Source organism: Marmota monax, unplaced genomic scaffold (genome assembly GCF_021218885.2).
Source record: "Marmota monax isolate L192 unplaced genomic scaffold, Marmota_monax_Labrador192_F-V1.1 WCK01_AAM20220418_F8-fsc00225, whole genome shotgun sequence".
Classification (NCBI taxonomy): domain Eukaryota; kingdom Metazoa; phylum Chordata; class Mammalia; order Rodentia; family Sciuridae; genus Marmota; species Marmota monax.
Window position 1 is genome coordinate 2039752 of NW_026694524.1, and position 14035 is coordinate 2053786.

General features: G+C 34.7%; 1 protein-coding gene across 7 annotated transcripts in view; it reads right to left on the reverse strand.

The window, feature by feature from the left end:
- Positions 1-7049: 7049 nt before the first annotated feature.
- Kdm6a (lysine demethylase 6A) overlaps positions 7050-14035 on the reverse strand; it is a 256255-nt gene continuing 249269 nt past the window's right edge. For 6 of the 7 annotated variants that reach the window (XM_058571463.1, XM_046420179.2, XM_046420180.2 and 3 more), the window contains 3 exons: positions 11283-11409; positions 8989-9159; positions 7050-7929 (listed from right to left, as the gene is read on the reverse strand). In XM_058571463.1, the coding sequence (XP_058427446.1) occupies positions 7900-7929; positions 8989-9159; positions 11283-11409 (328 nt within the window). In that variant the 3' untranslated portion in view covers positions 7050-7899. Of the gene's footprint in view, positions 7930-8971; positions 9160-11282; positions 11410-14035 lie in introns of all 7 variants that reach the window. The other variant, XM_046420182.2, reaches the window with a different exon arrangement.

Sequence of the window (14035 nt, forward strand, 5' to 3'; positions counted from 1 at the left end):
TGAGGACAACAGTTAATAAAATGGTACTATATTAGGGATTAAGATTTTGGTTTGAATCAATTCCACTTGTTGATTCTTTTCTTGTGCTATTTCTATTAGGTGCAGGGTCTCTGTTCTAGTGGCATGGATTCCAACTAAAAAGCTTCTTCTCAGCAAAGAAAACAATAATAAGAAAAGAGAGCCTACAGAATGGGAGAAAATCTTTACTACAGGCACCTCAAATAGAGCATTAATCTCCAGGATATGTAAGGATCTCAAAAAACTTAACACTCCCAAAACAAATAACCCAATCAATAAATGGGCTAAGGAACTGAACAGACACTTCACAGAAGAAATACAATTGATCAACAAACATATGAAAAAAATGTACAACATCTCTAGCAATTACAGAAATGCAAATCAAAACTACACTGAGATTTCATCTCACTCTAGTCAGAATGACAATTATCAAGAATACAAGCAACGATAAATGTTGGTGAGGCTATGAGGGAAAAGGAACACTCAGGGCTAGGGTTGTGGCTCAGTGGTAGAACATTTGCTTAGTATGTGTGAGGCACTGGGTTTGATTCTCAGCATTGCATATAATAAAAATAAAGGTCCACTGGTAACTAAAAAAAATATTTTAAAAAAGGTACATTTATACATTTCTGGTGGGACTGCAAAATGTTGCAACCATTTTGAAAAGCAGTATGGAGATTCCTCAGAAAACTTGGAATGGAACCACCAATGGACCCAGCTATCCCACTCCTCTGTTTATACCCAAAGGACTTAAAATCGGTATATTACAGTGATGCAGCCACATCAATGTTTATAACAGCTTAACTCATAGTAGCTAAACTATGGAACCAATCTAGGTGCCCTTCAACAGATGAATGGTAAAGAAAATGTGGTAAATATACACAATGAAATATTATTCAGCTATAAAGAACAATGAAATAATGGCATTTTCTGGTAAATGGATGGAGCTGGAGAGTATCATGCTAAGTGAAATAAGCCAATCCCCCAAAACCAAAGGCCAATGTTTTCTCTGATATGCAGGGCTAATTCACAATAAAGGGAGTGGGTTAGGAAAGAATAGTTACTTTGAATTAGGTAGAAGGGAGTAAAGGGAAGAGAGGGGATAGTAGGTAGGGAGGAGAGTAGAATGAATTGGATATTATTACCCTATATGCATATATGACTATGGGACCAGTGTGACTCTACATCATGTACAACCAAAATAAGAAGTTATACTCCATTTATATATGATGTGTCAATGTGCATTCTGTCATGTATAACTAATTAGAATAAAAGATTTTAGCTGCTTTTATCACATAAAAATGTAACCATGTGAGATGACTTGTATTCTGCTTCACTGCATAGTAACCATGTCACTCTCTGTATGTATCCCCTCAATGTTGGAAACCCCAAATACGTATAATAAAAAACCCTCTCCAGGATTTGTATATAGTAGTTGTATTGTCAAAACCTTGGGTACTTAGTAGTTTTTCTTTTAACTGAAACTTTTAAGGCATCAGTATCACCTGTAGTTCTGAACTTGCTCTCCCACTCCCTACACCAATGTTTTCAGTACCTTCACCCAGCAAACTTTGCTGATTGTAAATCATAAATTTGAGTACTCATCTCCATTTATTAGACTTCTCTCCATGTGCAGTCATCTCAAAAGTTGTATCCAACAAGTACATTTAATGAAGGATAGTGACATTTAAATCACATATCAAGTTTTCTAAAGATAACATATCTAATTCCATTCTGCCAAATACATTATTCTAGCACAAAGAGCTAAAATTAATGCATAACTACAACTAACTATTTAAGCCCCCAAATCAGTGTATTTGCTTTCTCCTCTTTTCTTCCAATAGATGTCATATCTAGGCATTTTTGAAAATGGGTATATTTCAGAGTATTGCTTTATGTTAATCATACCTTGAATCGATTTCAAGTTATCACACACAGTTATAACTTAAATACATTAGAATAGTCCTATGTTCATTAGGAATTTTTCTGTGGTTCATAGTAAACATGTTCAATCACTTGGAAGTAAACTACATGGTGCTAAATAGTTTTAAAACCCCTATAAAAGAGTGACTACCTTTTTTTCAGGTTGACACGTAAAAATCATATTTTGAACATGCTGAAACAGATTCCCACCTTAAATTAAACTGGTAACAGATCTAGAGTTAAGTATATATTAATAATATTTACATAAATATTATTCTTTTTACTCATATTCTTCCCACATAACTTTCTGAAGTGTCAATTTTAGGACAGGAACAACTCAGTGGACATCACTGACTAAAAAACAGGGAGGCTGAGGCAAGAGGATCGTGAGTTCAAAGCCAACCTTAGCAACTTAAAAAGGCCCTAAGCAACTCAGTGAGACCCTGCCTCTAAATAAAATACAAAAATCGGGCTGGGGATGTGACTTGTGGTTAAGTGCCCGTGGGTCAATCCCTAGTACCAAAACAAACAACACAAAAAACAAAACCAAAACATGCTGGGAGAGCATGGGGATAGCAGAGAGGAGTTTGTAGCAAGAGACTCAGTGCAGATTTATGTATTAAAAATCTCCCTCTGCTTGCTAGGGAGAGAATTGAGGAATAGATTGGAGGGGGCAAGAGAACGAGTGGAGCCCGGCATGGTTGTGCAAGGCTCAGGAGCCTGAGGCAGGAGGATCACGAGTTCAAAGCCAGCCTCAGGAATTTAGTGAGACCCTGTTTCAAGATTAAAAATAATAATAATAATAATAAGGGCTGGGGATATGGTTCAGTGGTTAGGTGCCCCTGGGTTAAATCCCTGGCATAAAACAAATGAAAAACTACCCAGGAATTTCCCCTTTATTATTAATGCTAATTTATTGTATGCATCTTCACTAAGATGATTCACCAACTACTTTAAACCCAATTTGGGGGTCTTAATGTACCTAAATGCAGGTAGCTTTCCATTCTAATACAAAAATCTAGGATGTTAGGAGGCAAATACTACTCCCAAAATGCTTCTCCTAAAGACTAACTTAAAACACACTATGCTACCTGCCGCAGTCTGGCTGGGCACAATTCAGGAGCCACTTGTCAAAAGAAATGAACTTTATTTTTAGAACCACACACGCCAAACAAAAAAGCTCCTCAGGAAAACCTTCAGAGCCCAACGGCCACCACCGGCTTCCCACAAGCCTCTCTCTCAACCACAAGCCTCACCACCTCCCCCCATCCTCCTGCTCTTGAGGCCTATTGGCTGGGTTGTGTGGGCGGAGCCAAAAAAGTCCCCCAATGAGCAGCTCTGTGGTCTGAAAGGGCAGGGAAACAGCCCAATGAGCATCACCGCAGAGGAGCCAATCAGCTAGATGTTGCTAGGGCCGCTGTAAGCCAATCATCAGCCGGCAGTCTGGAAGGGCGGGGAAACAGCTCAATGAGCATCTCCAATGAGCATCACCGCAGAAGAGCCAATCAGCTAGATGTTGCTGGGGCCGCTGTGAGCCGGCAGCTGGAAGTTTGCTGGCAGCTGGAAGTTTGCTGGGGCCCCTTCGGCTGTGGCTCTCAACAGCTACCCATCCTTGTTTGCTCAGGACAGTACCATTTTGTGGCTGCTGCCCAACCCAATTATTAGTACCCCCTTTCAATCTCAAAAGGGTCCTGGTTTGTACTATAAAAGATATGGTCAACTTAATTACAGGTTATCAGTTTAAAGACACCTTCTTCTTTTAAATAAAAGTTTCTTCCAAATGTTACTACTGAGTGAACACTCAGTAACTCCTTCTCTACAGTGGGAGGTACACTAGCATGTACTTTGGAATTAGGCTCTGAAATAGAATCCTGGCTTCACCACTTAAAAATTGTGAATCTGTGTAAGTTACATGACGTCCCTTTATTTCAATTTACTTACCTGTGAAGATGGGAATAAAATAGTAATTAACTCAGTTATTGTAAGCATTAAACAGAGGAAAAGTATTAAGTACTGGGTTTTGCACAAGTTTTCATTACATTGGAAGTATCTTCAGGTTACAATAAATAACATCGTAAGTCAAAAGTATGCCTTCCTCTCAAAAGTGAAACATCACATGGTTTGCGGAGACACACACACAAACGTACTACTGTGTGGAGCATTCTAGTATAATGCTGCACAATGTTTAAGATTGGTTATCTGTTTACTATGTACCAAGACCAACATAATTTCATATCTAGAGCTCCCAGAAAGGCTAAACTGACTCACATCTTTCAATCTCTTCCCATCTCAGCAATCAGGTTGTCAACTCTATTGAAGGAGCTTCGACGAATGTCACCAAAAATCTCATGAGACAACCCAAAGCAATCTCTTTAATCCTCATCTTTGCAGCATGCTGTGGTTATTTTTCAAAAGCTTTAACCTATCTAACACTACTCCTGGCCAGCTTAAGTTTTCTTCTCCTTTGCAGTCTATCTGCTTTTTATGTGCTGATGTTCCATAGTGGGCCTAAGTTCCACCTCTCTGCTACTGATCTTGTTGGCTTTAAGCCTTACCTCAATGGACAGCCAGATACCAGGTGGCTCCTAATTCGAGACTAACAGATCCAACCTCTTCTTAACAAACTGGATTGCCAACAGGAAGTTCATTATCTTCTGCCTCCAGAACTCATGTGTATCTCCTATTCTGGGTAAAAGCACCCTCTCCTACCTGGAAGACATCTAATGAGTCCTGTAGACTTGATTTGTGTCTTCCAAATCTGTGCTTTTAATGCCGTCTTCACAATATCCAAAGTTCAAGCCCAAATCATGTCTTCCTTGGAGCTCTGTGCTTTAGAAATATCCTGGTAGCAATGTAGAGGACAGATGGAATGGTTAAGAGAGTCAGCAAAGCAACTACAATTCAATGCTCTTCTTTTGCTTAAATTCAGCAGATGGTTTCATAATAATTAGAGGGTTAAGTCTAAACATCTCTTATGGCAGAGAGCTTTCCAACCTTAGCTCCTTCCTACCTCGCTGGTTGTCTTCCACCATACCTTTAACACTACTTCCAAATTCCCAAATCTTCTTGCCCTGTCAGGTGTGATAATGTAACCCATGCTGAAATGTAGTTATTACCCCTCCTTCTTGCTACCTGTAGGTTTTGCATAAATATACATCAATCTCCCATTTTAGATGTGTGCATGGAGGGATCACATACTATTCATTCAGCATAAACACATACACTAAATGAAAACTCACAGAACTTTAAAATTTCATATATTTAAACTCAATTCGTGATATGTGATCTTAAATTTCATTTGGCTAATTAGTATTTATTTTGAAGGTCCTAGTTTTCAATTTACTTTGCAGACATGACTTAGCTTCTACACTTTGTAGTAAAATCTAAAATTTTTCATTGTTTTAATAGTTTAGGCAAATGGAATTACTGTATTGATGCTAGTTAAAAGAGTTCCTACTTAACTGATGCTAGTGAGAAAAGAATGTAATTTAGTCCTCAATCTCTGGATCGACATCTGCTTTTTAAAAAATGCACTGTGTGATTAGATCCTTTCTTTGAACAATGTGTGATGATGCAAAGTTGTTCCATTATTAAGCCATCTGGATAGAGTTTGCGTTAATGGGGCTAACCTATACAAACAGTTAAAAAATTATTCCTGACAACAAACTATCTTAACAAAACCAAGGAAGACAAGTTATATGAGATACATCAGAATGGGTTAAGAAACATTTAGGTACAGCTTTAGCCTTCTTCTGATTTTTGTTTTTTGGAGGTTGGCTTGCAATTTTTGTTTGCAAAAATGTTTTGTCTGGAGTTCTTTTATTCTATATGACTTCTGGATAGGAGATTTTAAAAGAAAACCACTTAAAAATATCTGGTTGGAGCTGGGGTTGTGGCTCGATGGCAGAGAGCTCACCTAGCATGTGCAAGGCCCTGGGTTCGATCCTCAGCACCACATAAAAATAAATAAAGGTATTGTGTCCAACTACAACTAAATAATAATAATAATAATAATAAAAAGTCTGTGGTTAACATCCTCAGCAGCACTTCAGGAAGCACTTATTTCATAACTAAACATTTGGAATTATTTGTCTGAAATTATAAATATGGGATGACTGCTGCTAAAAGGTATTCAGCAGCAAACCAAATTATTAACTAAATTGAATAAAACATCTACATGCTTTCAGCCTTCAAATTGCTTCTAGAAGGACAACATACTCCAAAACTGTCTGAAAGGGTACTTGATAAAATTTCTTCAGTCATATGTGCATGTGTGTACATGTGTGGATGTGTAGGTGTGTTTGTGTTAAAACTTCACTTATAAGCACTCTTTGTTTCTTCAGTAACACTTCTGGAAAATTCATAGAACTATATTATAAAAGGAGACTATTTGCCAAGTGCTTCAGAAAATGGAGATACAAATGAAGATGTATTATAAAATAAAATACTAATATTAGACACTGTTAATTAGCAGTGATTTGTGAATGCTAATATAGCTTGTTGTATTTTACTAGTGATATGGAATTTGTAGATCCCCATCCCATCATGGTCATGTAATCAGGAAAGCATGAAATATCAAAATTTCCTAACTTTAAAAAATAAGTCTCTTAATTTATTTGTGTTCTAAAATAGACCCTTTATCCTGGAATCCCTTTTCCCATATAAAATGCTACTAAGTGATGTACAGGATTTGTCAAGTCAATACAACATTCCTTTAAAAATCTTGTTCATTCACTATTTGTTTTCTACTATTATACTATATTTCGGCAGCAATTGTTTATTGGTCTGTCACTGCAGTAATTGCAACTTAACAATAAACCAGTCTGACATTTTAGGTCTTGAAGATACATACCATATATATTTCTTTAAAAATAATCATACTTTTGTAAGCAATACTTTACAGTAGACACCTCAAAAATCTACCATAGATGTGAAACTTAAACGAGAAAAATTTAAGTTCTAAATCTTTATACATATATTCAGATTTCTATATATATTATATATACATACATAAGTATATATAAAATATATATAATCAGATTTGAAAAATGAACAAAAACTGGGCACTGTACATAAATTCTTTTTAAAACTCAAACAATAGAAAACTCTTTAAACATTAAACAATTTTAATAAAAGTTTCTGTACAATGCTAAGCAGTTTTATTTACACATAGAAAATGTAATAGGAGTAGTGTTTGAAATTACAGAACTCCTTAAAATTTCAATGGCAGGTAAATCTGGAAAAAATAACAGCATTCCATCCACAAATATTTTCAAGCAATAAATATGTATTTATAAATAGTGTAAATTTACATCAAGATTAGAAACAAAAATCACAAATCTGAAGTTTATTCCTTAGTCTATGTGCAATCCATTATCTTTGTGACTTGGCTGTTAAGTTTTTTAATGTTTTATTTAGGAACCAAAAGTATAACCATCATGGTTTCAAAACAAGACAGAAAAACATAAAAGCAGTAAAAAAGTTTCTTACCTAATTTTTCACATTAAAAAAAAAAAGTTGACCAAAGAAAGACTTAAAATTGCTAACTACCTTACAAAGAAATGACCAGCTAGGCTAGTATTTTTTTTCCAAGGAAAATTGTGAAGGGGAAAAGATAGATGAAAACAAATTCATCAGCCCAGAAATAGAGAAATATAAAAGAGGTTGTCTTCAAGTCAGTAGTCTGTATGGTGTTGCCAGTTTTGTCAGATATATACAAAACATGGAAATTATTATTTATTTATTTTTCTGAAGTTCAGCTGATTAGCTTTGTGAGAGTCCTGGAGTAGGAGCGGTACTCTCCCCATCCAGTTGGTTGACACTCCGCACTTGGAAGGTTGCATAGACACAGTTTTCAGCCAGCAGCCTTATGAGATAGCTACAAAAACCAGTGGTGCAGAACTGGGTTACTTCCTGAATAGCAGAAAAGGTCTCATGTTTAATGTCCATGGAATAATATCAAGATGAGGCGGATGGTAATGGAGGAGCCTGAAAATGAAAGTAAAGTAGTTTATTTTGATATACAAATTGTTAATATTGTTCCCTAGCTTATGGCTATAAACATAATTCTGTTTATGAAGTTAGGGAACATAAAACAAAAAAGTCAACAGCCTAATACACAAAAGTAAAACCTTTTCTTTAACCTAGCCACTTTTCCCAAGAGTCTAAGACCACTTCCCTATTCAATGTACCTGCAACTTTCCATACTTATATTTAGAAAAATAACTTAACAAATCAATTACAATTTCATTAGTGACTGCCTTCAGGATCTATCTCAATAGGTAATACATATATTTGTATTAATATAGTCCAGATAATTTTCTTCTTCTTCAAAAGAAATCTTGAAAAGCATTCAGGTGAAAATATCAGAAGCTAAATTTCAAAAAGTCAGTTTCTATCACATGTTTGGGAGAGAAAAGTATTGGAGAAAATCAATAATTCATAAATTATGTCTGTCTCTTTTAATAAAGCTATTGATCTGCTAGGATAAAATGTTTCCCCCTAAGAATCTGATATTTGAAATTAAAAACTATATGCAATTTACAAGTATACTTAAATTTCAGAAGATTATATAACATACCAGGAAGTTAAACTCCATCAAATATTCCCATGAGGTTAATATGTCTGGCAAATACAAAACTTTATATAGAAATACAATTAACTCTAAAAGCAGAAGTATATATAGAAAAGCACACACTGAGCATTCTGTTGGCACTAATAACCTATGTACATATTCGATTAACTGAGATCAAATGATAGAAAAGATATGAAAAGGTTCTAAAACACATGAAGATTTTAAAATGTAGTTGTAACATTATTTAGGCTGGTCTCACCCAGGAAGAAAAGTGAAAATGATATATGTCAATTTCATATGAATAAACAGTTGGAAGTAAAAGAGAAGGGGATGATAGGAATACACCCTTATGTATTATCTGCTGAGCCAAAAGAAAATTTAAGTATTTCTTTACCTCCAACTTATCAGGTGGCAGAGCAAACACTGTTGCCTCAACCCAGCTAACTACATACTCACGTGTTGTTGTCACTTACTAATGTAAATTGGTCATAGACTTGCATCAGGTCCTCCATTTTGTACTGTTCTAGCACCACAAAATTTTCCAGGTTTCCACTTGTTTTTCGTGCACAATCTTGGCAATGTACTATGTAGGTCTTACGAGAATTGCTCTCATTAGTGACAAAAAGCAGATCAAAAACCTCCACCTGTTTTATACAAAAGAAAAATGCATTAAACAGAGATGGTGGTATTTATTGTACTGCTTTGGTATAAACATAAAATTTTACCTTAAGGGAACCATGCATAGACAATTATCTCTGGTTAAGATAGGGTACACCAAGGAAAAACATGTCTGTGTTTGAGAATCTTTATGTTGTGTCAAACCCAAATACATGGTGGTAATGCATTTTTAGGGGACTTACCTGAGGGAATGACTTACTCATGATGACCTCTGACAAAGCCTAATTCAAAAGTTTGGCAAAGGTCAGCTCATTTCTGTTTTAAATCTAAAAATATTATTATGCAATCAGATGCATGTAATCATTATTTTCCTTTTACTCTCTATGATAGTACTCATTACACAGTATTGTGTATGGATGCCTGTCTTTCCCCACAGCTGAGTTACTCAAAGACAAAACTGTTTTATTCATCTTTGCATTGCTAGTGCATGTCATAGTGCCCAGTGTTTAACCAAACCTCAAAATATGCTTGGTGAATGAATATAATCTATTTTACAGATAAGGAAACTGATAGGTAAATGAAATGACAGTTGAGTATTCAGTTATAAGCCTTATGTAAGTATAAACAAAAAGTATACTCATAAGCATGGCATGATTTAGAAATAATGCCTCTATCTTATACAGAAAGACTTGAGTTGTTCAGGCAGGATAAGGACCAGCACTGTGGGACAGGAGTCATTCTCAAATACTGGAAAGTTTATACATTCATTTTCTCCAACTGACTTACTTTAGACTTTATACAACACTAATATAGTTAATGAATTCAATCATTTCAAAGAAAGGTCAACAACAGAATTTGAAAACATCAATTTGGAAAAGATCATCAATATTACCATATCTGCTTACTGTGGAATTTTTTCAGTAATGGAAAACTCACACAATCTCATTTCTTAAAATCCTGGAGTACACCATGTTTCCATTACTATCAATGGGCAATAATAGGAACCTGAGCTAGAAAGTTTATAAGCATTCTTCAACTTGTTGCTTACTTCTGCCATTTAATGAATACTTATTTTTATCTTCTAAATACTTTTTATTTCTTCCCCTTCTTTAATATTCCTCCTGCCAAGTTCTAGTCTAGGCCTTAAGATGAAAAATCGTACTTAAGACCACTCCAATAGCTTACTATTTCTATCTTCTCCAAAATACACATCATATTACTTGCTTCTCAAAAATTTTTGATGGCTTTAGCGACCTCAAACCAAATATCAAATTCCTTAAAAGTGTTCAAGATGCACTGCAAGCCACATATCACTGAGACTTATGAGTAGAATTTGCACAATCTGTGTTAAAGCCACATTGGACTGTTCATTCTTTTTGAAAACTATTATAATTCCCCAGTCCTATGTTTCCTATACCCCATGATGGTCTACCTCTAATTCACATCATTTTTTAGCCCACTGAAATCATACTCATCCTTCAAGGAAGGACTCAAATGCTAATACTTCTGTGAGCTCTTAGGCCAATACCAGAAAGGAAAATTAGATCACTTATATCCCCGCAGTATTTTCATAACAGAAATCCCAACTTCACATTTATCGTAGTCTCCTATAAATTATAATCAACTGTTTATAATTCATTTTCTCCAAGTAGAATTTTAAGTTTCTTCAGAGAAGGCACTACATCTCCTTTGTTCCTGCTCCTCTTGCAAGCCTTGGCTACAGTAGAAGATTGATAGATATATTGCAAATTGCACCAGGGAGGACTGAACATTGATCTGCATGGAGGTATACCAAATTACATCCAGTTTACTGGCATCTGTGTACATATGTTCCCAGTCTAAATTCTTGGACTAAAAACTTCTTGTTTATTATCATCTTTAAAAGACCTAACAGATAAATGACTCTGTGGTAGATATTTTTAAGGCTGATTAACAATTAATAAAATATTACATCATCAGATTAAGTTTTAATATAAGAAATCAGAAATCTAGTAACAAAATTGAACACAATGCTAACTACAGTAAAATACGTTACATGGAAGTGTGTGTGTGTACACACACACACACACACACACAGTCTGAGGAGAAACCAAGAGTGGAGAGGCAAGAAGGATTACAAAAACAACTGTGGAGAAGAACGTTTACGTACCTCACAAATGCTACAGTAATGAGCTGGTTCTTCTTTTGTCCGCCCATGCCATATAATCTCTTTTCCTGCAGCAATGAGAGCGTCTCTCAAAGTCTGACATTGCTTCAGAGTTCTCAGAAGACAATACCTATTATAGGGGAAAAATTATTTGTGACCAGCAACTGAATATCAAATAATTATAGCATGAAAGATACAGAAATAATGCCAAGAGAATTGGTTCTAATATCTATGACTTCAAAATTTTTGTCAATTTCCCAGATTTAAAAAATAAGGCAATGCTCAGCAAGTCTAATGATGATTAATATTAAACCATTTAGAGTTGAGAATAACTGATATCTGAATATCAAAATATAAAAGTCTTAATTAAAAAACAAAACAAACAAAAACCTGACTCCTTGCTTAAATTTGAGTGGCTAATTGTGGCTCTTATTTGGGCAAGTTAGTTAACCTCTCTGGGAGTCAATATCTACATCCTTGAAATAAGGGATCTGAATTCCAGATATGAACTGCTATGATTCTAAGTAAGACAGAAAGACACATTACATCAACACTACCTAGACACTCATGAACATCATTACTTTTAAAACTCTTTGAGTTCCACAGACAGAAAATAATTTATGGATTCAATCATTAGAGTATACAAAATTGTTTTAACTATAGCGCTAAAGAAGAAAAAAAGACATTTGTTTTTTTCATTTTAACTTGTAGATAATATAGTGGAATCCATTTATATTAATACAACTGAAGTTTCCTAATAATTTAGACTTTTTTTAAATTTAAACATGATACTAAAATATTAGTATAAAATATTACATCATCAGATTGTGAATCACATTGTGAATTCTCAGTTTGTGCTTATTTTTCTACAGTTTGCATTACTTAGAATATTCTGTATTATCTTACTCTCCTGTGAATTTCAGTGTTCAGGTTCTCCATTTGAACAGAAAGGCTGAACTAGATGATCTCTAAGGCATTTTTCAGCTCTAAAAATCAGAGATAACAAAAATACCCTAAAGAAAAGGAAATAAATTTAGCAACTAAATATTGTCTTGAGAGCAAAGGTCTTGTCTATTTTATTCATACTTTTCTACTCATTTATTTACTGCCTAGGACAGTGCCTGGCATATATTATTGTTCAATAAGTAAACATTTGCTTTCTAAACAACTAAAATTCAAACGTGGGTAATAGTATATTAATCTTAATTTATGTTTCATTTGTATTTTATAAGTTACTAGGCTGAAGTATTGTTATTTGTCAGAACCCATGTATATTAAAACTTATCAGGGGATAGGGGTGGTTAAAATATATGTAAAACACATTAACAACATACAATAATCAACTTTTACACTTGCAGGCCAATTCCTTAAGTTATCACTTCTTAAGGAATCCATTTCATGTTAAACATGTTCTTGCTTTAGACTATGCTTGCATGTCAAAGCTAGGACTGTTACCTGAGTGTGCATGCACATACACACATGCATATGTGGTATAGAGTGCCAGGAGAGGTAGCACATAAAACTTCAGATCATAGCAAAAGAGAGACAATATAATTGGGCCCACGCCCCCAGCTCTTGAAAAGCAACTGCTTCTTTTTCCCTCCCCATGTCTCATGCAATTCACCTCTGAAAGTATAGATCTTACTGAACAAGTTTCCAAGCAGAGGTTAGCAGTATTTTTATTTTACAGGAAAATAATGCCTAAAACTCTGCAGGTACCTTGGGGAGATTTTCAAACTCAACTGTGCTCCCACATGGGAAAACAAAAATAATAAAACAATATAAATAAATAAATAATACAAAATAAGAACCAGACAGGAGGCATATATTCAGTATTCTACGTATATTATGCCAACCAGGACCCTTAAGCACCTTGTGGAAAAAGGTTACTTCTATCTCACAAATGGGAAGCAGGGGCTCAGGGAAGCTAAATTTATATGATACATCATAAAGCTTGTAGAGTGACTGAGTTTGGGGTTTGTAAACGAAGAAAATCTCAAACTTTCCCTATCTCACATTCTACTCTCTTCTTTTTGGTATTTTTTCAATTCCCATTCTCTCTCTCTCCTTGTTCTTGTGAAGATAAAAATCTTGGGCTCAGTCAGCAATTTTTTTCAAAACAGTCTTGGCTCTGTGGAGAATTATTCTATACTTTAGTACAAAATAACAAAGGGATGGACCCAAGGTTGCTAAGAATAAATAACCACAAGCAGTCTGCTTCTGAAATCACAGGTCCACAATTTTTGTGTCATGCTAAAATCTTAGAAAACAATTGTTTTCTGATAATAAATGAAAAACTGTGGTTTCTCCTTACCCTTATATTTTTTGAAATCTTTTGTTGAGTTGAAAGAGAAGGAGAATTTAGAGGGACAGAGACTCAGAGACCACAGCAATGAGCAGGTCTAAGAGGTGATTCAATCAAAGGACAGGGAAAAATAATCAGGAAGTGAAGAGATTTAGGGAAAAGGATACTTGGGAAGGTATAGATACAATATTCAAGACTTGATTTAATCATAAATAGTTCTGCTTTAATTAATTTCAGACTTTGATTTTTATATAAAGAGAACATTGAAGAGCTTTAAAAAAATTAAAAGCCCAATAAAATCAAGGTTCTCACTTCCTCTTAATTTTAGTATTGCTTAATTTTAATAAGTTTATCTTACACCAATTAAGAATTTAATTTGCTAAAAACAAAATAATAAATTACTAGAAAAAAAGGTAAAATGCTAAATGTAGAAGATGGAAAGTTCTATTTT